Source organism: Anastrepha ludens, chromosome 2 (genome assembly GCF_028408465.1).
Source record: "Anastrepha ludens isolate Willacy chromosome 2, idAnaLude1.1, whole genome shotgun sequence".
Lineage (NCBI taxonomy): Eukaryota > Metazoa > Arthropoda > Insecta > Diptera > Tephritidae > Anastrepha > Anastrepha ludens.
In genome coordinates, this window is record NC_071498.1 from 25,067,203 (window position 1) to 25,093,287 (window position 26,085).

General features: G+C 36.5%; 4 protein-coding genes across 10 annotated transcripts in view; 2 read left to right on the plus strand and 2 right to left on the minus strand.

The window, feature by feature from the left end:
• Positions 1-9,757, plus strand: part of LOC128865703 (transient receptor potential channel pyrexia) — a 38,627-nt gene extending 28,870 nt beyond the window's left edge. For 4 of the 5 annotated variants that reach the window (XM_054105985.1, XM_054105993.1, XM_054106001.1 and 1 more), the window contains one exon: positions 3,840-9,757. In XM_054105985.1, coding sequence (XP_053961960.1) covers positions 3,840-6,672 — 2,833 coding nt within the window. In that variant the 3' untranslated portion in view covers positions 6,673-9,757. The remainder of the gene's footprint in view (positions 1-3,839) is intronic. The other variant, XM_054106010.1, reaches the window with a different exon arrangement.
• The window catches only part of LOC128865736 (28S ribosomal protein S9, mitochondrial), a 56,689-nt gene extending 43,289 nt beyond the window's left edge, over positions 1-13,400 (minus strand). Inside the window, exons 1-6 of one of the 2 annotated variants that reach the window (XM_054106053.1) lie at positions 13,262-13,400; positions 12,963-13,178; positions 12,731-12,904; positions 12,590-12,675; positions 12,277-12,521; positions 12,085-12,200 (exon numbers count right to left, since the gene is read on the minus strand). In XM_054106053.1, the coding sequence (XP_053962028.1) occupies positions 12,085-12,200; positions 12,277-12,521; positions 12,590-12,675; positions 12,731-12,904; positions 12,963-13,178; positions 13,262-13,360 (936 nt within the window). In that variant the 5' untranslated portion in view covers positions 13,361-13,400. Of the gene's footprint in view, positions 1-12,084; positions 12,201-12,276; positions 12,522-12,589; positions 12,676-12,730; positions 12,905-12,962; positions 13,182-13,261 lie in introns of both variants that reach the window. The other variant, XM_054106045.1, reaches the window with a different exon arrangement.
• A 1,577-nt stretch (positions 13,401-14,977) lies between these two features.
• On the minus strand, positions 14,978-17,026 carry LOC128856867 (transcription initiation factor TFIID subunit 7). Its single transcript, XM_054092285.1, has 3 exons — positions 16,831-17,026; positions 16,547-16,756; positions 14,978-16,481 (listed from the first exon to the last, which is right to left on the minus strand). Exons 1-3 carry the CDS (start codon positions 16,924-16,926, stop codon positions 15,411-15,413), a joined length of 1,377 nt encoding a protein of 458 aa, XP_053948260.1. The 5' UTR covers positions 16,927-17,026; the 3' UTR covers positions 14,978-15,410.
• An 899-nt stretch (positions 17,027-17,925) lies between these two features.
• LOC128865745 (ER membrane protein complex subunit 1) lies at positions 17,926-24,278 on the plus strand. 2 transcript variants are annotated; one of them, XM_054106065.1, is made up of 13 exons: positions 17,926-18,243; positions 18,312-18,963; positions 19,030-19,176; positions 19,235-19,535; positions 19,716-19,736; positions 20,037-20,371; positions 20,446-20,640; positions 20,712-20,789; positions 20,853-21,054; positions 21,287-21,439; positions 21,514-21,684; positions 21,762-21,995; positions 23,785-24,278. In XM_054106065.1, exons 1-13 carry the CDS (start codon positions 18,137-18,139, stop codon positions 23,943-23,945), a joined length of 2,757 nt encoding a protein of 918 aa, XP_053962040.1. In that variant the 5' UTR covers positions 17,926-18,136; the 3' UTR covers positions 23,946-24,278. The 2 variants fall into 2 exon arrangements, with proteins under 2 accessions (XP_053962040.1, XP_053962047.1); XM_054106072.1 differs by lacking the exon at positions 19,716-19,736.
• Positions 24,279-26,085: the final 1,807 nt, after the last annotated feature.

Here is a 26,085-nt window from a genome sequence, read left to right on the forward strand (position 1 = left end):
GAAATTACACGAGCAGAAAGAAGAAGAAAAGGACGAACTATGTTGCACAGCCGACATGAAGTTGAGGTTAGAAGCATACGACGATGGAGCAAATGGAATGGCTTTTGGTCATTTCCTTTTATGCTGACATCGGGATGTAACCGGCGAAAGAAAAAAAATTAGCAGATAATAAAATTGGCTGCGTTGCGCAACATGAGTTTTTCAATTGAAAAGAAAAAATCAAGAGCTGATTCTTTTCTCAACAACGATTTTTGCAACCCAATCTTTTCAAATCAGTAGTTTTGCTTGTTCTTCCTACAAGTAAACTTTTACGGGCAATATTTTATAATTGGCAAATCTCTTAAATACTTCGATTTCTGAAGTTTATGGCAATGACTAATTAAGTAATGTTTCCCAAATTTTCTTTGACCTTTTTCTGGTTTTAGAAAGCTGAATAAATCAAATCCAAAAGCTCGTAGTTTGACAAACAATTAGGAAAACCAAAACCATATAGAAATAGAATACAACTTAACTTAGTATTTTCAATTCAATTGTTGGATTTTAAAAATTTCTGCAACTTTCGGTACGTTTCACAAAAGTTTTGATTTAGGCATAGGTAGGTAGTGATGGTTGCCCAGAGAGTGGGCCCTCTTGGCCGAAGAAGTTTGGTTCATCCTTTGTGATACCATTGCAAGAGGGGGAAAAGAGGTGAAGGAAACCAGAGGACGAAAGGGAAAGGAATGGGGAACGTTGAGTGTTTGTGGACTACGAACGGTGACTAGTCTGCGGTTGTGTTAACCTCTTTATGCTGCTGATGAAGTTCATTAGATTTTTCTTTTCAATACCTGCTATATCAGCAGGCGCAGAAAAAAAGAAGTAAGACCCAAGATGCTTGAATGTTAGTCCCGCGAGAGCTGGGCAGCTGAGGAGCAGGTGCTGAGATGATTCCACCTTATCCTCCATACAGCTGACGCAAAAAGGACTCCAAGTAATTCCGAGTCTCACGGCATGTATACCCCGCGGACAGTGCCCCGTGAGGATGCCCACGAAATTTGAGAGATGAGATTTTGTCATCCTCAATTTAGGCATATTCCGTTGAAAAAATATTTAGGCATAACGTTAAAAATCTTGTTTCTATACAGTTTTGTACTTCTTTGTTTATAAAAAAATAAAAATAAAATAATCATTTGTCCATATTTCGTTAATGACCTCATGGATTCGTCCTAATGGGCAGACTCGTATATGAAATTAATCAGTGAACAAGGCGGAGGATTTGCTATTTCTGAAACTAAAAATACATTCTGTCAAAAAAGTGCTAGAAACGTTGAAAAGTACCGTTTAAAAGCATTTGGAAGAGTAAATTCGTTGTAAAAGACCAGATTTGTGGGCTAATGGACTTTGCAACCTCTCACAAGGCTATCATTGTGAACATATTCAGGTCAGGAAAATTCAAAAAAATTATCGAAACAACCACAGCTAATCACCCGACTTTTTTCACTTTATAAAACTCAAATCGTCACTACGAAGCATCTGCTTCCAGTCGATAGAAAACATAAAAGAGAATTCGCGGCAAGAATTGAAGTCGATTCCGGAAAATGTGTAATGAATAATAAATATTTGGTTTTTTATTCACTAATTTCCGATACTTCGTTGATAAAGTGTAAATTAATGCAACAACACATCTAATTGGATTTTAAAAAGTTATTATTTGAAACACTTCTCTCCTAAGAAAATAGTGAAAATAGAGATATTTAAATTGACGTCAAATATTTTGTTATTAAAAAAAGTTTCTTGTAGTACGTATATTTCGAAAATATTCTCTGGAAATTTCAAGTCAATCGAATGAGTGGCTCTTGAGATATCCGACAATTAATGGGAAGCTCGCCGAGAGTCTAAGATAAAAACTTTATATGCGTTTTTCTTGAACCTCTGTTCTCGAAATTCAAGGATCAGTCGATGGATTTGAATAAAATTTATAAAAATTGAAAGCATAGAAAACTTGTAATTTGTTTTTGTTGCAAACTTAGATTTTTTTCAAACTGTAAAATACTATGAATGTTTTCTGCAAAATTCGAGTGTAAGTTTTTAGAAATCGCTACTTTTTTCTATTTTCAAACAAACTTCAAAAATAATGGGTTTTCCAATAAGAGGTGTTATTTTGATAACAGATCAATTGTTTCATTTCTTGTGTGGCACCTAGCGCCGTCTTGTTGAAAATAAACGTGGTCCAGATCAATACCATCCAATTCCGGCCATCGCTATCATCTTTAATTATCTCTCGATAGCGCACTCCATTCATCGTAACTGTTGCTCCAGCTTCATTTTCGAAAAAGTAAGGTCCAATGACTCCGCCGGACCATAAACCGCACCAAACAGTCACACGTTGAGGATAGAGAGGCTTTTCAACAATAACTCTTGGATTTTCTGAGCTCCATATCCGACAATTTTGCTTGTTGACGAAGCTACCGAGGAATTCCATGGAATTCCGGATCATTTTCATGCATTTCGCCGACCCAATCAGCAAAGACACGACGTTGTTGATGATCGGCCGGCTTGAGTTCTTCTGTTAACTGGACTTTATAAGCCCAAATGTTTATGCAAAATACGGTTTAATGACGTTTGTGGAATGCCTAATTCCAAAGAACGACGAGGAATGAACAAACCTGGGTGTTCTGCAACACTTTCGGCTACAACAGCAATATTTTCGGCTGTTCTTGAGCGACGTGCACGGGCTTTATTCTTCACATCACTAACTTCTCCCAACAGCTCGAATTGTTCACCAATTTCTGTATTGCGGCCCGACAAGGTGCTTCACGATGACCCAAAAATATTCGAGTTTTACGAACCGTCTCTGCCAAATTTTCACCATTTTTATAGTGAATTTTAATAATTTCAATGCGTTGTTTAAGCGTGTATCGTTCCATTTTTATTAATGGCGTAGTTTCTACTTGTCAAATATCAAAAAATGACAGCTATTCAAAATAACGCCTTTTATTGGAAAACCCTTTATTTTTTTTTTTTGTTTTTTGAAAATCCGAGACTTGATTTTAATAGCTTTATAAAATAAATTAAACTCCTATGGCAAAGAAATAATCAAAAATACTAACTTAAAAAAAATTTTTTTTCATAACCTGGTCACTGAAGGTCTGCTGCAAAATTCGCAATGTTTCTGCAGCAGAAATTAAATTACAAAAAAAAAACATTAAAGCGTATTTATAATAGATTTGTAATATTTTATAAAGTATTTGCATTCAAGTACCTACATTCAAGTATCACAGAAATTTTGTAATCCTTTGAAAACTGAAAAGCCCTCTACAATATCTAAAAAATGCAGAAAAAGCATAAAGCATTAACCGAAGCGTACAAGTGCCAAGTGGTATCAGCTGTTATAAAATGCCACTTGTCAGGCTAAAGCAGGCGGCATGAAAAAAGGCATTCATAATTAAAAGTGTTTGACAAACAAACCAGTTCACTGTGAATACAGCCAATCTTTAGTTTCCGCGGCAATCGAAATGGAACTTGAAACAATTAATTTTTGTTTTTTTTTTTTGCAAATTTAGCACAGGGTTACTACCACCATATTTTTTGCTTTATTCAATGTTGCCTCATTTGCCACATTTCTGTTTTAGAGCACAAAATATCTTTTAGGCCGAAGTGTCGGCCATTTGGCACACTACTGTTACAAAATTATTATTATCTGCCACATTTGCAACCATTTGAATTTTTTCATTTATTTGTTTCATAACACTTTTGCACTTTTTTATGTTTTTACTTTTCAAATGCTTAACCATATGCCTGTTTTACCTCCCCTTCATTTTCTTATATTTTTCAATTATTATATTTTTTTGGTACCCCCACAGATTCAAATCGATACCACCAAATTTAATGGTACGATGGCGCAACAATAATGCGGACGCCATGATTGAGGCACAATATCCGACACCCGGTGAATTCGAGTACATGGAATGTGGACCCTCGCCGCCCGCTGAAAGTGCACCCAGCATGTATGATAGCTTCGAGGAGCCCACAAGCGAGCTGAGTGTACAAATATGTAACGACACTTTACGCATCAGTCTGATCGATCAAATGAAGAGCGCCGCCGGACGTGTGCGTTTTCTAGAGGATATCGAACAAGGCAATGTGATTGCGGATAATATGAAAACACATTTCGAATCAGCATCGAAAATCGAAAAGAATCTCAGTTACTTGTGGGCGGCATTCTTAAAACGTTGGGACTTATTACAAAGTTTTCTAGATATTGGCGCCGAATTGAATTTCTGTGATCAGAATGGCATTTCAGCGTTGCATTTGGGCGCCTTTAGCGGTTGCCTATCGACGTTGAGCTTTCTAGTCGGTAAGTGTATGAATGTGAACTTGCAACCGAAATGCTATACGCCATTGCACTGTGCGGCATTTGGCAATTCGGCCGAAGCGGCCAAATTTCTAATCAACAATAACGCACTCATCACAATCGACACCACCAAACCCAACTGCGAGGAGAGTCTACTGCACTGTGCAGTGCGTGCAAATGCGCTCGAGTGCGTGCAGCTGTTCATAGTTGAAGGTGCAGATGTGAATTCGCTAAAACCAAATGGCACCAATGCGATACACCTTGCCGCAGATCTGGGTAATGCGCAGTGCTTGGAAGCACTGCTGAACGCGCCTGGCGCCGATCCGAATGTGCGCATTTGCATACGGGAGAAGGAATCGACAGCGTTGCATTTGGCCGCGGATGAAGGCAATGTGGAGTGCGTCGATTTGCTGCTGGCAAAGGGTGCCGACGCAAAACTGAAGAATCATCGTGGCTTTACAGCTTTGCATTTGGCGGCGCGCACCTCCAGTTTAGAATGTGTGGAGTCGCTGCTGCGCAACGGCAATGCTGATCCGAATGCCGAAGACTTTGATCATCGCACGCCATTGCATGCGGCGATCGGCAAGTCAGAAAATGCTTTTGACATACTCGAGACGCTCATACAGTGGGGCGCCAATGTCAATCATAAGGACATTTACGGCTTCACAGCACTGCATTTGGCCGCGCTTGACGGTTTGGCGCAATGCGTTGAAATGCTGATCTTTCACGGCGCAGATGTGACTACGAAATCGAAAAAGGGCACTTCAGCATTGAATGTGATCACGCGTAAGACACCCGCTTCAGTAGCGATGATTAGGCAAAAACTGGATGCCGCCATCACATTACATCACTCACAGGACCCGGTCAATCGTGAGGTGGAATTGGAATTGGACTTTCGTCAACTGCTGCAACACTGTCATCCACGTGAGATTAGCTATCTGAATACATTCGTGGACGAAGGACAAAAAGAAATACTCGAGCATCCATTGTGCTCTTCCTTTCTCTACATCAAGTGGGGCAAGATACGCAAATACTATATAGGACGCCTTATTTTCTGTTTCACCTTCGTGCTCTTTCTCACACTCTACGTACTGACGGCACTCGCGCACAACTGCTACAACGGCAGCAAGGACGACAATACGACCATACAGGCGCAGGAGCTGTGCCAAAAGCAATCCATACTCGGCGACATGCTACGCAATAATCCATTCGTAATGGAGATGCAGTGGTGGGTGTTGGTCGCCATTACAATCGTCGAGATATTTCGCAAGCTCTATGGCATTACCGGCTATTCAACATTCAAGCATTATGTGACGCAGGTGGAAAACATTATGGAGTGGTTCGTGATCACGAGTGTCTTTATAATCTCCTACATATACACAAAACAGACATACACTTTTCAAAATCATATAGGCGCATTTGCGGTGCTGCTGGGTTGGACAAATTTAATGTTGATGATCGGTCAGTTGCCAGTCTTCGATGTCTATGTGGCAATGTATACACGTGTGCAAGGTGAATTCGCGAAACTTTTCATGGCCTACTCGTGCATGTTAATTGGTTTCACCATCAGCTTTTGTGTGATCTTTCCATCATCTTCGTCTTTCGCAAATCCCTTCATGGGTTTCATCACTGTGCTGGTAATGATGATCGGCGAGCAAGATCTTTCGCTACTAATCAACGACCCAGACGGCAAAGATCCACCCTTCTTGTTGGAGGTGAGCGCGCAAATCACTTTTGTGCTTTTTCTGCTCTTCGTCACCATCATACTGATGAACCTGCTAGTCGGTATTGCCGTACACGACATACAGGGCTTGAAGAAGACTGCAGGTCTATCGAAATTGGTGCGTCAAACCAAACTCATATCTTATATAGAGTCGGCACTCTTTAACGGTTATCTACCACCTTGGCTACGTAATCTCTTACACTACACGGCACTAGTCTCGCCACAAGCCTATCGAGTTGTATTGTGTGTAAAACCACTAAATCCCAGCGAAAAACGTTTACCACGCGAGATACTCATGAAGGCCTACGAAGTTGGAAAAATGCGTAAACATTTTGGTCATACCATATCGGCAAAGGGCACTGCAGCTACCTATTTGCAATACAAAAACAAATACAATGACAATCAGACGCAAAGCTATGCGACAGATGATTTGGAAACAGCACATTTTAATACGCTAACGTCAAAGATCGACGACAATGCGGAGCGCATTGAGTTCCTCACGCAGGAAATTCAAGAGCTAAAGCAGGTGTTGATTACACAACAGCAACAGGCGAGCAAAGTGATCGATAAGCTATTGATAGTGATTTCAAATCAACAAAAGAATAATTTAAGAAAATGAGTAACGATGGAAAAACTTTCATAACACAAACAAAAAAAAAAAAAAATATGAAGTATTATTTAGATGAATATTGTATATGTATGTAAAAGTATGCTAGTGTTAGGTGAGATGTTGTGGGCTTTAAAAAAGGATCAGTATACTATAAATAGCAAATAATCGCCTTATTTTAAGCAAAAAATCGAAAATTTATAAAGGAAAGTTTGGGGAGAAACTCGTATTGAATTTATTTCGCTTTTAAAGTTAAGTTAGTTCGCTGTTGCATACAAAGTGAGCCGCATATTTGGTAGTATAGTAAATATTATTTATATATAAAATTTATGAGACAAATATATTTTATTTTGATTTATTTATTTTCTTACAAAATTTGTGTAAAGCTTCAATACAATAATGCCTCTTAAGAAATTTAACTTCTATTACTGATAAAATTGTATTCTCACTAAAAACATATACCAATTCAGTATTTAATGAAAAGTGGTAAAACAAAAAATCTAAACGATCTAAACGGCAAAGTTCTCTAGTGGATTCAAAGCTTGCATTATTTGATGTCAAGTGAAAATTGTCTTTAGGTTAACTATTTTCCTCATACATATGTACATTTACAAATAAATTAAAATCTTATTAAAAATAAATTAAAAGCTGATTATCCCTTTTATAAGCTCGCCATTTTCTTTTTCAAGTCCATTTTTAATATTAAATATGTGATGGCGACATGAAGTCTATGACAAAGTTTAAAATTCGAAATAAACTAAGAGTTAGAGGTCATTTTTGTATTATAATTTGGTAATTTAAATAATTTTTTATTGAAAAAAATATTCTAAAATTGCCAAACTGAAAAATCTCGAAAAACTAATAAATAAAAATCATGTTTTGTTTTTTAGCGTGTTTTACTAAACTTCATAAAATTCACTGTTGCAGGATTTCTGTTGTACAATTTTTTCAATTTCCTTTCATTTTTTTTTTTTTAATTTCGATTTTAATTTTTTAGCTTTGATTTAAATTTAATTTAATTTTTATTTAATAGTTTTTATTATTAAAATTAGTCGCTGGTATGGGCCCAAAAGACAAATATGAGTTAAAAAAAATTAGCAAAAGAAATTGTATGTCAAATTACAATTATTTTCTGACAAGCTTAAAAACAAAAAGTTAACCAAAAAATTTTTTTAACCGAAATATTCTGGATTTGTATTTGAATAAAAGGCTGATACATCAAACGGGGTTCCCAAAAGTTTTTAGGGAGTATTTTAAGCTAAAACAGCAACAACAGTTGAAATTCAGAATTTTAAGGAGGCAGATTTCACATTCTCATTTCACATTACATTAATATACATAATTCTAATACCTTGAAACAAATGTAGTTTAATTTCAGTTTAAGTGTAATTTGAAATCACCTGGCTATATGAAATACTGTTGAAAATATGCAAACTTTAATGTTAGTAGTTTTTAGTTAAACAAAAATACGTATTAAAATTAGTTAAAAATTTTATTGTGATTTTAAAATAATATTGAAAAACTATATTTATGCCAAAAACCTACGAAACTATTATTAAAAAAACTCGTTTCTAAAAGTCTTTTCTACTTTGCAAATTACAACACCTTGTTTTTTTGTTTTGTTAGGAAATGAAATTAACTAAACACTATTGGGAAGGAGCGCAACAAAGTTCACTGTATGAAACTTACACAAGGAATCTTCTTTACATAGCAATACAGCCAACAGCTCTGGTAGTCATGACAAAAATCAGTTGCCTATGTTAACTCTTTTGCAATAGAAGTGCTCTCCTTCCATCTATGTTATATACCTCTGCAACTCAACAGAGCTCACAACTTTAGTTAAGCTCTCGGTGGAAGTAGTAGCAGTTAAGTTTTTGCCAAATTTTATTTTGAAGCTGATTTTAAGAGAGAACTTTACCTAACTATTTTTTTATAACATTAAAATTTTAGATGCATTTAGCTAACAAAAAACACTCAACCATTTCAGTTTCAAATAATGAGTAAGACCCGAATTTTAAACGGCATAATATGTATTAAAACCAGACAGTAGGTATGAATAATTCGGTTTAAAAGCATACGACTATTAATAAAATATATAATAATTTAATAAAAAAGTATATATGTACATTTAAACATATAGAATATTTTATACAAAAGTGAAATCAAGACAAATAAGACAAAGTAGTACGAAGACCCAACAAAACTATTGAAACCAATTAAGTGATGATATCTCATATATGTATTAAACATTTTGTCTTAAGCATTTTTTCTATATTTTAATTCTTAATTTCAATATTTAAATTTAGTAGAATACCTAAACGTATTATGGGTCCAGTAGTATTTAGATTACTTTAACGAACCGCAACTCCCATCACATCAAAGAAAATGGAATTATATGCAAATCTGTTTACCCGAACAACCAACACCACGAAGCGGAATGCGAAAAACAACAAAGCTGAGCGCAGATGCTGCTGATATGGTGAATGAACGAGACGAGTATATTTTTATTTATCCAAATTAGATTGAGTAAACTCGCAAAATCACTTATATTTAGTTTGTAATGACTGCAGCGATTTTGGTTACGCATTTCCGCAAAATAATTAACGTGCGCAAAAATTTTGCTTTATTCATATCTAAGTGATTTGATCTAATAAAATTGTATCAACTCGCAGATAATTATATGTTAATTAGTTGTTTAAAAAATTAAACAAAAAGCTGACAGCGACCCATAAATAGTAATTAGTTTAAATATTTGAATTGCTAGCTCGGAAAAACAATAAATATTATTATTTTTTCATTAGTTTCTCTCTTTAACCAAATATTGAATTACTATGGCGGTCGGCAAGGAAGGATAGGCAACAGAAGAAGAATAAAACGTGTATTAGCCAAAATCGAACATATCAGAACTGTGTACGTGCATATTTTCACAAAATGTGTTTGCAATATGGATTGCTATATTATTCGTATAAGTATATTTGTCAATAAAAATGAAATAGTTAACTAGTAGAATTGCAATTGCCAATAACAAACTGAAAATTTTAATATAGACGCATGCATACATAATTATTTGTATATTTAGGTATTCTTAATAAAGTTTATATACAAATTTTATTGGTTGAAAAATTTGTTTACTTCAACAACGCAGGTAAGTGATAAAATTTTTAAAAGGATGTCTAAAGGCAACTTCCAAAAACGGTTTCTACGGAAGTTACCGAAAAGACTCGAATTTATAATCGGCCACATACTGTCACTCCAGCAGCATTGCCCGTAATTGCATGTTGTTGTTGTTGTTGTAGCAGTTAACTACGCCCTGCCAGTGCGGTGCAGTTACTGTTCGTCATAGTCTAACTCATCTAACGATAAGCTCAGAAAATGTGCTGTTTCGACAGGTTGGGTTCAGAGAGAGAGGGGTGTTAGGCTAGTGGGTTTAGGAGGACATGTGAATAGGTGGTCAGTCGGGGTCAATTCAGGATAAGTGGTTGTTGTTGTTGTTAACAGCATAGGTAGCCCTGTCAGTGTAGGCATATCATCGGTCGTCTTCGTCTAGCTCATCTAGGGGTAGGCCCAGGAAATATGCTGTTTCGACAGGTTGGGTCCAGAGGGAGAGGGGGGTTAGATGAGTCGGTTTAAGGGGGCATGTGAAGAGGTGGTTAGTGTCGTGCGGGGTACCTTCACATACCGGACATGTGTTTGGTATGTCGGGGTCGATTCTGGATATGTAGGAGTTTAACCTGCTACAGTATCCAGAAGGTAGTTGTGTCACAGGATAAATGGTCGTTTAACTTGCCATAATATCCATAACGTAATTGTGCCATAGTTACGCGGGTCTCAAAAGGCAGCTGGAGCTTTTCGTCTGCAATGGATGGTGGTTGGACTCCGATAACGCCATTCGGGGGTCGGGAGTTTAGGAAGGTGGTAAGAGTCTTCCGATGAATGTCACTTAATATCTATCTATATACTGTCCGGTTCAGTAGTTACAGTTGTGTTTCTTTCTGGGACTCGTCGGTTTAGTCGAAGACTCCTGACTCTCCTAGGAGATGGCTCAGACTCTAGCAAATGTCTGCAGGGTTTATTCCTACGGTAGACCCAAGCAGAAATTGCTTGCATTTGACTGTGCTCCTTGACCGAGAGCATGGAAGCCTCGTTGTGAAGCTGTTGTTCAGCGCAATCGCATAGGGAATGTTTATTCTGATGCAACAACAACTTCAAAAATGGTACGAAATACTGTTTCAGTCAATGAAAAACTCTATGCTACAAAGCAAATTTGTTTGGGATTTTTGCAAAATTCTAAAACAACTTCTAAATCTGGTCTTCCAAATCAAATTTCATCTATAATATCGTACCCTGGAATCATTACTGCGTATTTTTAAGAGAATAAATGTATTAGCGTGAATTGTTGGTTGTGTGACAATAAAAACAACATTTGCCAAACAACTTGCGGGAAATTCTGTCGAAATAAGAGTATTTTGGTCGGTTAAAAGTTCTTTCATTCCAGTAGTGCAGATCCGACAATGAAGAGAGTATGTCACATAGGCTTCATCAAGACACAAGTCAAAGTTTGAGTTTAAGTTTGAATGGTAAAATTCTTTTTTTATTTTTTTCTTCCTCCAGAAACAGAATTGCGCAGACCATTTTGGTGTTTTTCCCCCGTTGAGATCTAACCGGGACAGGGAATTGGGCATGTCTGTCTAGAACTACGATATATTTACTAATACGACCAAATGATGGATCGAATGCTTAGAGTTAGCATTTTCTCTTACTACCTCCAAAAAAAAATGTCCCTCTGTCTGCCTGATTTTCCGAGTGTTTTCCTGGCAGAAGGGTTTACTATCGCCAAAGGCGAACTCCTCGCCATTTTACCAGAAACTCGTGTTGCCATTTTGGCACTGATGTTCTTCATAACCAAATCCAGGATCAGATCCCAGCTCCATTGAGATTAATAAACATGAGAATTTATCTCTGTGATCTTCAAAAACTGAGTCAAGTCATCCTGCTATTTGTGGCGTGCGTTTGGATGTTGATCCACAAATGGAGGGCCTACAGTTTTAAGCCAACTCCGAAAGGCAGATATTTTTTTATGAGGAGCCTTTCATGGAAGAAATACACTTGGCGATTTGCCATTGCCTGCCGAGAAAATATCAAAATATGGAGACTCTTCGTGACGAAATTCGTAAATGGTGCCAATGATAAAATTTAAGCATCAGTACCGGTCATGCTCGTTTTCTGGGCAACCATTATAACCTAACCTAATCGGTCCTGTTAGAATTAGTTAATTTTAAAAATGCGAAACTTTTAGTATCACAACTTAGATATTTCCACATATCCGGACAGAATCGTTTTCATTTCAAAAAATTCTCTGGCATTGAGGCATTGTTTTAAGCTTTTCAAGAAAATTAAAAAAAAAGTTTTTGCTTGAAAACTCACCTGCTCTCGACTCTGTAATTCTTCGAAATATGTTATATCCTGGCCATTAATTGTAATTTTTCCTGAACCAGGCAGGCGTACAGTGACATCGCCACGAGCAGTCTTACGTAAACACTCTATGTGAAAAGAAGAAGTAAAAATAATTAGCTATTCAAATCCAGACGTCAGCTCAACTACATAAAAAACACATACCGTATGTGGTAACAAATTGACGACCATCTGTATCGAATTTGGGTTTAGGTATTTCTAATTGATTTGTTTGATCCATCAATGGCTTAGCGAATTTGTTTATAAAATCACGGCTTTTATATGAAAACGGCAGCGATACTAAGCGATCCATGGCATTTGTGAAATTTATATACTCTAAATCATTAATCTGTTCGACTAATATTTTTTCAAGTTGATCCTTGGGCAACCACTCGAAGCCGGTGAAGTCACTTAATGGAAACAGATTTTAATTTTCTTTAATAAATTATACAAAATATTAGCGAAATTTAAAACTTACACTTTCTGATTTGGATCAGCGCGTGTGCCGCGACGCAACATACGCTCTTCGAGGTCATTTAATTTGTTCACCTCTTCGACAATGTCCTAAATAGAAATAATAATTCATAAAACCTAGTAATTAAGCACAATTTGTACTTACGTGTAATAACTTAAAGAAATTTGGTCGTCCTGTATAGAACATACTGTGGAATGGCCGACCAGTCTCATCAAATTCCGCAGCTTTACGCATTGGAAACACCTCTTCGGGACTTTTCATTAGCGGGCGCGCACGTTCGTCAAACAAACCCGAGGGAAATAAGTATTCGATGGCATTCTGAAATGAAGATAATTTAAATTTTTTATGACTAAGCAAACAAAATATTTTTAGTTACATCGATATCCTCTTGCGTAAACGTTTCTGGATCTTCTCCCATCATATTCGCTAAATGCCGTTTCCCAATTTGGTACTCTAGTTTTTGGGTTTTCATAAATTCATCGTGCTCCCGCGCCCGTTCCAAATATGCCTTCATAGCTTTACTTACTTTTTGTTTTTTTACAGCCAATGGTGCGGCTTTAATTGTCACCTGGGTGCAATAGCCACTACTTGGCTGCTACAAATCAGATGGAGGTTAGGTTACAACTAGCACACAATGCACAAAAAGATGTGTTATCCACTTTTTACGGTATTTACCATTTGAGTTCCATAGCTGTCGGCAATTCGGCAAACACTTTGCAGAGAATTTCTGTTAATTTTTAATAAATTAACACCAAAACGTAAGCTCGCAGCCATATCGAACTTATTGCAATATGAATAATAAATTGACAGGCTAGTTTGTAAACAGCTGATTGCAAGTAGAGAAAAACATGCGAAGAAAACCAGAGCTGTTATTTACATTAGGAGGGTTCTCTATGTCTTACAAACTTTTGCAAGATGCAAGAATTATATATTTTTATGTGGTAATAAATAAGGCAATAGGCTTATTGAAAATTTATTAGTTCTCTAGATAACAACTGTTACATATGGGGAAGTTTAAGCTTAGTTTAATTGGACTTTTAAGCTTAGTGTAACTGGAAAGCGCAGTTAAACTGGTATTGATGAACTGGCAATAAACATATCGCATAATTGTACGAAGAGTACTTTAAATGAAAATAAGAAACAATGTCATGAAAGAAACTCGTTCACTACGTAATTGGTTACGGAGAGAAAAATATTTTGTTATTGTGAAAACTTCAATGGTTTAGGTATAAACGCAATTCATACAGACGATTGTTACTTTTCTCTACAAACATAAAACTCTTTAAAACTAAAAGTGAAAAGGAATTATCGTAGCCTAGGGTTCGTTTTGTGATTTTACAACACATCAATGCCGTAATAATCAATAACCGTAACAGTTACGGGCATGAGCACGACCTCAAGAAGCTGTAGAAAATACTTCAACACGTGGACCATTTTTTCAATGTGAATTAAATGATATGGAAAGAGATCTCAATCTTCTTCAAGATTAAAGGAAAATAACTGTTTGGGTAAAAATTTAGTTATAAATTAATTAATTTGGTTTTTGTTAGAAATTCTAAAATATGCATTTCATCAATAAAAATAAATCTCGAAGTACATGCGAAAAATCTGTATTTGAATTAAACATTCCCAGGTATAACAAAAAATTGCAAATATTGAAAGGGGGAAAAAGTTAAAACTTTGTAGGATTGAGTAATGTTTTGGCCATTTTAGACAAACGCATCAATAACATAACAGAGGCTTCAAGAATACAAAACTCACTAAAAAAAAGAGGTTGTCTGTAAAGTCGGTTTACTGACGATAGTTTAACGTGACAACGTCATAAGAAAATATTGATGGAATGGTTGCAATTTTCAAAACAAAATTTTAATTTTATTTGTTTGATATATATTTTGTATGGATATTGAGGAGGAGGTAAATGGAATTGCAATGGAATAGGTCCAGTTACATTTACACAAACGTGAAAAATGACGAAATATTTATCAAATTCATGAAAGATATGTTCAATTTCGATTGTGCATCAGACGTTAATAAGTCAACAACACTAAGAGACACTTTCAAGACACTTTACACTCGAAACACTCCCTTTCATTTCCTACTTTTTCTATCATCGTCCTATTCTCAACAGAGAAATGGTTCATTACCATGCACACAGGAAGAAGGCATATGCAAATACAAATATGAATTTATATACAAATGCGCATATAGATACATATACATACATATATGTGCTCACTCAAGTTAAGTAATAATAATAACATTAAGACAACAGGTATTATTAACAAACTTGGTTTTATTTTAAATTCTTCAAGTAAATCAAATTAATAATAATCAATAAGAAAGCATATGCAAATACAAGTACGTGAATTTATATATGTACATACGCGCGTATACATACACATATATGCTCACTTAAGTAGGAGAGAGCAAGATGTCGAACGTTGCCGCACGTTTGCTTTGTTTGCTTTGTCGTTCGTTCCGCGCTTTCGCTTGCAGTTCATTCAAGGTACCGGCAATGAGCAAGGTAACGACAAATGAGCAATTTAACGGCAATGAGCAAGGTAACACTAATGAGCAAGGTAACGACACATTTTTTCGTGCGTGCAGCCTGTTAAATCGAATTATAAGACGTTATCACGTCAATAAATATTTCCAAAAGATTTACTACGCCCGCTTCTAAAGAAATAAAAACCTTTGTTTTGTTAAACATGTGTATGCACATATACCTACATATGTATTTTCAATCAAATCAAATAAGCCTACATATTCTTCTAAAATTAATTTCATATTTTAAATGATCATCATTTCTTCTTTTTACTCTCCCCTACAACATGCTTTCATAGTCCTTAATTTCCGCGTCCTTTTCGTCCATTTGATTTTGCAAATTGTCCAAGGTCTCTTGCAAGCGTTGTTTCAATGTAGGATTTTGTATGGATGAAATTTCTTGAGCTTTCTGTGTGTGTTGAGTTTTGAAATCTTCGTATTGCCTACGCAATTCCGATATTCTACTCTGAATTTGTTCCGCGCTCATATGTGGTGTTGTATTAGTTTCACTTGAGTAGTCGTCATCGTAGTCGTTACGCTTTTGTTCTTCATAATAACCGCTTGTTGCTGCTAAATTCGAATTGGAACCACTGAATTTCGATACTATGTCCTCTGCATCGGCCGTTGGACTACCAAACATAGATTTGTCGAATACATTTGAGTTTTCTTTCAAGTTATTTATACTGTTCGCATTATCGGCACCAGCTCCACCAATTATACTGGTTGAGGTGCCAGCAATATCGCCACCTCCATTGCCACCAATCGAAAAGTCAGACATACGCGAGTCATCCGCCGATAGTCTTGATATTTCCTCGAGCTCTCGCATACGAGATGTGTCGCGTCGCATATCTTCGTCATCATCGGATGAAGATACCTCTTCACCAAAGATATCATGTTCACCTACACCACCAATAGGTGCTGAACCAGAAGGTCCATCTTCATAATCACCATCCGATTCCACGTTTATGTCTTTTTGTGAAGAAGAGTCGTTGTTCTTATCACCTTCAATCATAGTTTCGTCGTTGTATTCTTCCTCGCCTTCATTATATTCCTTGGATTGTTGCTCTAAAGATCGTTTGTCTAAATCTTCATTAATAATTTCGAAGTCCACTTTTACGGCATCATTATCTATGCGTAAAAGTCGTTTTACTTCCTTCTCAATTTCAGGTGCCTCAACATTCTTCTTTTTTAACGTTTTACGAAAACGTCGTTTCCTTACATTTTTGCATGGTGGCGTAATACCATGAGGCCACAAATATTTCTTGTCCACCTTATTAGGATCCTTCTTTTTGCCCTTGTTGGGCGATTCTTTTTCTGTATCTAAAGCATCAGGCTCTTCTTTACATATCACCTGTATGAAATGGGGAGAACATAAAATCTTAATAAATAAGAAAAGTTATAATTGTACTTTGGTACCAGTTGACAAATATCAGCAGATTTGTAGAAGTTCTTGTTATCTATGGTCTTGAGGCATTCAATGATTGTTGGCAAATCCACCACTTTCGCATGTAATAGCCAATGATCAAAACGTAACTCGCCATAGCGAAGCTCGTTGTCCAATTTAATTGTCATCCGATCCTTAAGATTACCCGTTTGCAGTGCTTCGTGTAATGCTTTTGCAGGCTCCTGTAATGTACAACAACGAGAAGGTAACTTTTTAGAATAAACACATTCTACGGAATGCTTTAAATAAGTCTCACCTCTGGTAATCGAAGTATAAATTGATTTTCCAAATCTACGCCATCATCGCGAGGTTTTGTTTCATGTTTCACCTTCTCCGCTTTCTTTTCAATCATACTTTCCTCTTAATTTTTATTGTAAAAAATTAAAATGTACATAAATAATGTATTTTATTTTATTTACGCTTCTTCTTGTCACTACGCAGTCACAATAGTAGTAGCAAACAGGGCTGCTGCTGTCGTGAAATATAACAATACAGAGAACACAGGAGGCAGTGCCTTCCGAAAACCGCTTTTACTTTTGACGAATTTCACAATTGGTCACGTCAGTATCGAAAATACACAAAGCTTCGTGTACAAATGTATGTAGATGCAGTTGTATATTTGCACGGTGCTTTCTACACATTTTTGCTCAATCTTCCTCTCTTTTCTTTTGTTTATTTTCTGTACTGACGTCATGACATTTCGGTAGGCGCACAAACAAGGCAACAACAAAGTAATTTGTGCTGTAATGTTCCAAGCAGCACAATTTTATATCACTGCTGGTACTTAACTGGATAGCACATGTCGCTAATGTTAAAACAGAAATGTCATGTTGAGACTAAGAATTTCATTGTTAAGACATAGCAAACTGGGCCTTTGCCTTCTGTACATCGTAGAAGTGGCAACACAGTCGAGCTCTGTTATACCTGACTATTATGTCAAAAAAGTATAAATAAGCAGATTAATCCTTTGAGCAGATTAACCCATTCTTGCTAAAGCTCAATATCATTTGAATTAAAATCATCTGTAGACATAAATATATTTGAAGTTATGTGTAAATGCGTTTCAATTTAGTCGTTTTTGCATACTGTGTATTTACTGTATACGTGCAGAAATAACCTCAATGATTTTATTTTCACAAGGAGTTCTGGTTTGTATTATAACATACCACTATTTGAATTCATCCACCCTCGTTGAAGAGGAGATATTCAGTAACAGATAATTTTTACGGATGGTACGGATCATGATTGGTACGGATGACCTCAGAAGAATCACCTATTCCTTCGTTTCTTTTTTCACGTATAAAATTTATCGTAACCTTATCTCTTCACCATGTCTATTTACAATGTGATGACGAAGAAGAAGAAGTCTAAAAAATTTGTCTGTCACTTGATTTTTCTTATTTAGTCAATTATACCTTTTTCTTTTTTCGCCCAGCTTTGGCCGGTAATGAGTGCGAATTTGTTACATATTCGCAATTGAACATCTCTATCAACTTAGCTTCAATTAGGCGTTAATAAAAGACAAAGTTATTGATCAAAGTGCACACGATATTCGGTACACAATGCGTTCGCGAAGCGCTATCTGCTCTGTAGCCCTAATTGCGGTTTTGTTGTTCCTGTCAAATTGTGTCAATGCCCTATATGAGGACCAAATAAAGAAATTTGATTGGTAAGTGTGTGAAACACGTAAGATTTATTCAGTTATCGTAATTAATGTTTAATAAATACTTTCTTTAGGAGAGTTCAACACATTGGAGCTCTTCGACAGGCCCAATTGGAATTGAATTCGCTTAGCCCGCGTTTGTTGGTTAGTACGCATGAAAATGTTGTGGCTGTATTGGAGCCAAAAACAGGAAAAATATTGTGGCGGCAAGTGCTCGAGAACTCCCCGCGCGGTGAGTTGAAATTAATGCAAGTGGGAACTTCCTCGGTGAATATAAATGAACCAGAGAGCACAGCTGCAGCGCCCACCAATTCAAAGCATGGCTTCGATGCACTCACCGTGCAAGGTCATGCACCTGCTTTGGTGCGTGGCTGGAATGTAGCCAACGGAAATTTAGAGTGGGAGTGGTCCTTGATGCCCTTACAGTCAGATCGTGCAGAGTCGGCATTTTGGTTTTATAAGAACGGTTTACTGTATCATGTTATCCCCACATGGCGCAGTCACATTGAAGTGACTCCTTATTTTGCAACTACTGGCCATGCTACAGAGACAACCGGTAGAATATCCGCTGCATGGATTAATGCCGACAAATGTGTACTAAGTGGTGTTTATTACACCTGTTTGGATGGCAACCAGTTAATTGGGCTAGATTTGACAGCAAGCCAACCGCAGGTACTGCGAAAAACTCTAGCGGAAATTCCGAAAGACAAACTACGCGCTGTCGAGGTGGGAAATACATGTTTTCTTTTGTTTTTGTAAATGCATTGAATTTTTTTTATTATTATTGTTTAGGCTATAAGCGGCGCATATGTGATTGATAACACACTAGTCAGCATACATGAAGCCACTGCTGTTTGTAATAATTACAGAAGCAATAGCTTCTTATTAGGAAAATTCCAACAGCGACGCGTTTTAGCACAAGCTGATGTCGTTAACGGTGTATGTGAGACAAATATAAGCAAACATTAAAGTAAAAATGATTAAAAAATTTTTGAAGGTTTTACAAATTCGGGGACACTATGTGGATAGCTGTGAGCCAGTGCCAAAGATGACAATCAATATGGTCTATCCAGATTACTATGGCACTCCAACGCTGAAAACTTTCGCCTGTACATCGAAAGATGAAGGTTGCTTGTATGTGCTGGCCACAGAAGATGAGGCTATTTTGGCTGTGCAACAGGGGAAACTACGCTGGGTGCGTCAGGAGTCCTTGGCGAACATAGTGGCAAGCGAATTCATTGATTTACCGCTGGCTGATGCGGAAGGCACCTTGGAGAATGAAATGAAAGGCAATACTGGTGAGTTAAATAATATAATTAAAACAATTATACAAAAAGAAAAACGGTTTTAAGGTGTTTAAGTATAGAGATTCAGAGTTGTAAGTGTGGGTATTTAATAGTCCTATTTAATAACACTTTAGTTAATTAAATTTTTGATTAATTATCAAACATTTTTCCGCTGTCATTTGGGATTATAAGAGGATGCAAGGGGATTTGAAAGTGAGTAAGCATAACTATCAAAAAAATTTAAATATTCGCAATTTAATGATTTTCGTGCTTTTCATTTGGCTGTAATCTTATTTCTTTTTTTTAATTCTGAAGCTGTTTGTTTTTACCCTTTGCTTGCTTATTTTTTGGTCTTTATTTTTTATCCAATTTTTATCTACATGCTCAAATACGATTTGAACTGGTTTGTGTGCCGTTAAGCTTTTCATTGAATTTTGTTTCTTTACGCAATATTATTGGTGTGCATTTGTTAATAAGTATCTATAACAAAATAATTTGAATTTTATTCATAAGGTGATATTACCGGCGCCCTTTTGCGCCGCATCGCTACACAAGCAATGCAGATGAAAAGCATTTTCCTGCATGTCATCGGTTTGGGTCAACCACCTAGTGACTCGCAAAAAGCCGGTCTAGTACGAGACTCCTTTGGATTGCACAAAATGATGGTTGTGTTGACACGTAGTGGCAAAATCTTTGGCATAGACAACATAAATGGTAAACATCATTGGCAACAGTATTTGCGAGATGTGGAAAATTTTGTAAATCAGGAGCCAATGCGTTTGCTAGTACAGCGCACATCCAAACACTTCCCACTGCAGCCACTCTGCACTGTTGTTGCTAAGGATAAGGTAAGTGAAACTATGATATATATTTTTTAGTTTTTGATTTAGAGTTAAGTGTCTTTTTTCTCTCCCTGATTCAGTCAACGGGCAATGGCATGCTCTTTCGCTTCAATCCTATTAATGGTAAACATTCCGAAGGTGGCCTACTGAAGCTAAATTACAAAATTAAGCAATTAACGTTGCTCGCTGAATCGGAAAAGGACTCTATAAAAGGATTATTGCTACTCGATTCTCAAAACAATGTCGCCGTGTATCCGCAATACGTGCAAGAAATGGTAAAATATTACATAATTTTAGTTTAACATTAAAATGCCATCTAAACTACTTGGTAAATTTAACTTTCTAGGCACATGGAATGTACTTGTTTACAGCGGACAAAGCGACTGCAACACTTGATGGTTTCTATGTACAATTTATTGATGGCGTAAGCTCCAAACCTTATACTGCTTTGGTTACCATTGTAGTTTTTAACTGGTTGCTTTTATAGGCTTTGAGTTGTCTACCGATTTGGAATGTACGCCTTGATGGCCATAACGAAGACCACCAGCTAATTGCTGTAGCTGCCAAAAACCCCTTAGAGCATGTGCACTCACAAGGACGTGTGCTGGGTGATCGTTCGGTGCTTTACAAGTATATCAATCCAAATTTGGTGGCTGTAGTAACACAAGCCCCCGATCCTGTGCACAAATGTAAGTGTTGATGCTATATACATATAATTTAGCCGAGTTCCTCCTCGTATTTGTGGTGTGGTTGCTAGTAGAAAAATCTTCGCTTTCATTTGGTGTTGCGTTATTTGGGTTTAGAATCCGTGGTCTACCGAATGGTTGTCATGCACAACCTCATTCAGCTACGCTGGCTGAATTGGTGGAATAATATACATACACTAATTAAATTATTTGTCTCCGTGTTCCGCTTTCACAGACCTGCTGAACATCTATCTTATCGATGCTGTTTCTGGCTTGATTGTTTTCTCCATGACACATCGCCGGGCGCGCGTGCCGCTGCACATTGTCCATTCGGAAAATTGGCTCGTATATTCGTACTATAACGACAAAGTGCGACGCACTGAATTAAGTAAATATTTGTGTTTATGTATATATGCACTGTGAGGCTAATGTTTTTCAATCATTTTTATTTTTTTTGTATAGCAACAATTGAATTATATGAAGGTAAAACGCAGGCCAACAGCACTGTCTGGAGCTCACTGAATGCACCACCAATGCCTATGGTTGAACGTCAATCCTACATTGTGCCCACTATTGTGGAGTCGATGCGTGAAACTATTACCGAGCGTGGCATTACAAATAAGCATGTGTTGAGTATGTACATAGTTCGCTATCAGCTGGCATTCAACTATTTATTGAACACTAAAAAAAATTGCTTTTGTCTTCTATAGTCGGTACGGCGAGTGGTGCCATTGTTGAAATGCCTTGGATTCTACTCGATCCACGTCGCCCGATCACATCGAACACACAGGGCCGTGAAGAGGGTGCAATACCTTACATACCGGAATTGCCATTGCCAACAGAAAATATTATCAACTACAATCAGACAATTGCACGCTTAAGTAATATCTTCACTGCACCTAGCGGATTGGAAAGCACATGCTTGGTTTTGGCGACTGGTTTAGGTGAGTGCACGTACACAATTTCGTTAAATTTTAATAGACTTAAGAGGTAGCTATTAGGTCTGTTCATGAACAATTGGTACAAATTATCAAGTTTTGGTGTGCATCGATGCACAAAAATTGCAATGTAGGGGAAAGTGAGAAAGAAAAATGACATTTCGTTTTGAGGGGAAGTTGCAAGTTTTTACTGGATAAATTTTTACTTGTAAGAATTTGCAAGTGCAGGAAGGCCAAAGGCAGACCGAGGAACTGTTGGATAGACGCAGTGGAACACGATCTTAAGAAACTGGGAATACGTAACTACGAAGCAACAGCTCAAGATAGACCGCTTTGGAGGATCATTTTGAAGGAAGCTTTGACGCACCCCGCGTTGTAACGCTATGAAAGAGGAAGAAGAATTTGCAAGTGAGAAAAAGAGGTGATCGCAATGTAAAAATAAACACGAATTAAAATTTGCGAATTGAGTCAAAGTTATAAGTTTAAATAAAAATGGTGATAAAAATGAAGAATGTAAGTAAATACATTTTAGGTAAAATTTATAAAGTTTATTTGAAGTCATATATGTTATTAAATAGGAATCGACCAATGGTATACAGTAGGTTCTGTTTTTATGCGGTTTTGAAATAATGCGGTTTTTTTTTTAATTAAAAAATGCATGTCGACCTATCGGGAATTGTACATATAAACAAGATTCTAGACCAGCTAAGCAAAAACTCATCACAGATTACATCAGAAATGCTAACCCTACAAGTATGGAACCGCCTGCATCACCATCTTGATCAGACGTGTACATTTCCTCAAGTGACGAAAGTGATTTTATGCCAAATCCTAAACGAATGCGCAACATGTGGGTATTGTCTGATTCTATTTCAGACGTAAATTTATTTTTCGATTCTGACGTTTCTTAAATAAAGATATAATTTTCAAAAATACAATTTTTTGTTTATGCGATTTTATTTAATTATTTCAGATTCATGCGGTCTATGGAACGTATCTATAGTTATAATATGGGACTAGTGCCCTTTTTATGCGATTTTATTACATTATTTCGGATTTATGCGGTTCTTAGCACTTTTGAAACGGATCTATAGTTTTACTATAGAACTGGTAGCTTTTTTTATGCTGTTTCTTGCGAAACGTATCTACCGCATAAAAACAGAATCTACTGTATATGTACTTATTATCTAATTTGGCAATATATTAGGTTGGAGGGAAAGTTCTGTCGAATTTTAAGTAGGCAGGTAATTTTTCTTGTAAATAAAAAAAAACATCTGGGTAGTAAGTCATTTTATTTGTTTTATTTATTTTTATTTTTTTTTTAATTTAATACGAGGTGCCAACCCCATCCAACAATTTAATCAGGTGTTCGTAAATTTGCAAATTAGTACTAGTTTTACGTTCATGTAGTTTTTTTGAAATTTTTTCTTTAAGAGTGAATTCTTGAAAATTAAATTACTGACAAGTTACTGGATAATTTTTACATGAACAGACCTATTGTTAAATTAAAGAATTACAATATCGATCATTTAGTTCAACAGTGTCATAATCCGAAAAATCACAAGCTCGTCTTTTATGCTGTGTAAAAAATGTGTGAAATGTGCGGCGATGTCTATTAATAGTATGAGATGAAAATACTCGTATGTGCTTACTTTTACTTTAGGAGGCATAGCAAATTGGAAACCTGCAATCCGTTTTCTCTACATTTTGTGGTTTTTTGGCTATGATACTATTGAAGTAAATGAGGAATATATTTAGAAGTATCTAAAAATGTCAACATCCATTTCCTTTTCAGATATGTTCGTTACCCGCGTTGCTCCATCGAAAACATTTGATTTGCTTAAAGAAGATTTTGACTATATTTTAATTACTGTTGTGTTATTGGCCCTAACAAGCGGTTCATTAGTGGTGAAACATTTGGCTTCACGCAAACTCTTGAAGCAGGCCTGGAAATAAATTAAGTTGTTTAGCGTGCAGGGATCTAAATGCAACAATGCTGCATCGTAATAAGTTAGCGACTTTAATCAATCAAATTTAATATCTATAGACAATTGAAGGTATAGCATTAATGATATACCAAAAACAAATTTAGTGAAATAATACAAAATCTAAAAATGAAGTGATGACTACTGTTATATTCTTGTTTCTTGCTTAGTATGTTTATTTCATTGACTTTAGTTATATTTATTCTGTTTTTATACTCTAAAGCGAAAAATTTAATATGTATAAAGCGGGTGAATAGTACACAAATAAATAAAGTATTTAATTGTATTTCCTATAATAGAAAAAGCGGAACAATTATGATTTTGAATGTGCTTCTCTACTTTTGGGAGCTCAATTTTTTTCTTAAAATGCTACCAGAGTTTGTGTATCAGAGCTAGACATACAAACGGTTAAGAATACCTATGCAGGTACGTATTCATATACACCTGTAACTTGCGCTGATTATGTAGACCCAGTGACCCGTCTGACCAGTTCCCACAACAGTCGGTTCTAAGTAACCGGAACGACCCGGAGTTATATATGGCCAAGGACTGTCACTTCAGCAGCATTCCTCGTATATGCATGGGGAATGCTTATGCTGCTGCAACAATAACAACAACCTGTCTGGGTTCGCCGTCTGCAGAGATTGCTACAATAGAGGGCATGGTTGACGCTGGGATCATTTGGACCACCGATATCCTTGCCATCCTTACTAAGCATGGCCTCCGGCTGTATTACTTTGTTCCGGTAGTCTTTTGTCTCCACGTTCTCATAGTAAAGAGTGGTAAGGCCACCGTTACGCCTCAAGTTGGCCCGGTGTTGAGGAAGCGCCGTTCTAATGCAGCCGAATTAGTCTCCTGGCTAAAAATCGTCCAATGGGATGAACGTATAAACTGGTTAAAGTTTATATGAAACTACTACTTATCCAGAATCGACCCCGACATACCCAATATATGTCCAGCATGTGAAGGCACACCGCACGACGCTAGCCACCTATTCACATGCCCTAACAAACGTACTCACCTAACACCACTCTCCCTCTGGACCCAACCTGTTGAAAGAGCACATTTTCTGGGCCTACCGTTAGGTGAGTTAGACGAAGATGACCGATGACTACACTGCACTCACAGGGTTTAGTAAGTTGCTACAATAACAATATCATGGTGAGGCATCACCCAACAAAACGCCGATTCCTCCCGGTGCCTGGATCCGGTTTGAGATTCTATTAAGCCTCTGCACCGCGTCAAGGTACATGCCGCAGCAGAAGCCAAAATAAAAAATAGTTTAAAAAAACTAAAAAAACACGCTTTTATTGCCAATCGAAGTAAAAAGTAGAAAATAAATTTTAATGACAAAGAGACCTATAATGAAGTAATAGCAAATCGAACGATCAGTCATAGTCAACTACCTCAGAACAGAATTATAACAAAAATTAAGATACAAATAGAGTAATTCAAATTAGAGTTAAAAGCGTGGGATGCATTTTGCTTCACTTTCATAACCCTCTGTACATAGGTAGTTGCCAACAGAATGATTGTAATATTTACTATATCAAGCATCCCACGCTTTTAACTCTAATTTGAATTACTCTATTTGTATCTTAATTTTTGTTATAATTCTGTTCTGAGGTAGTTGACTATGACTGATCGTTCGATTTGCTATTACTTCATTATAGGTCTCTTTGTCATTAAAATTTATTTTCTACTTTTTAGTTCGATTGGCAATAAAAGCGTGTTTTTTAGTTTTTTTAAACCATTTTTTATTTTCTACTTTTTAGTTCGATTAGCAAAAAAGCATGTTTTTTAGTTTTTTTTAAACTATTTTTTATTATGAATGAAAATTATTGTTATCATTGCAGTCAGTTCGTGTTATATTTCATTCCTTTCTTATCGACTGTGAGTCTAAAGCTATGCAGTTATCGGCCGTGATAAAGAAGTAATCGGGATGAAGAATTTATTTCGTGGAGGGAGCCTGAGAAACGGCTACCCAACTCCATTGGTCAGTTTTTTTCGATTTTCGTGGTGTGGTGCACTATGAATTCCTTCCACCTGGCCAAACTGTTAATAAGGAATATTATTTGAGCGTTATGCGTTACGTGAAGAAATTCGTCTAA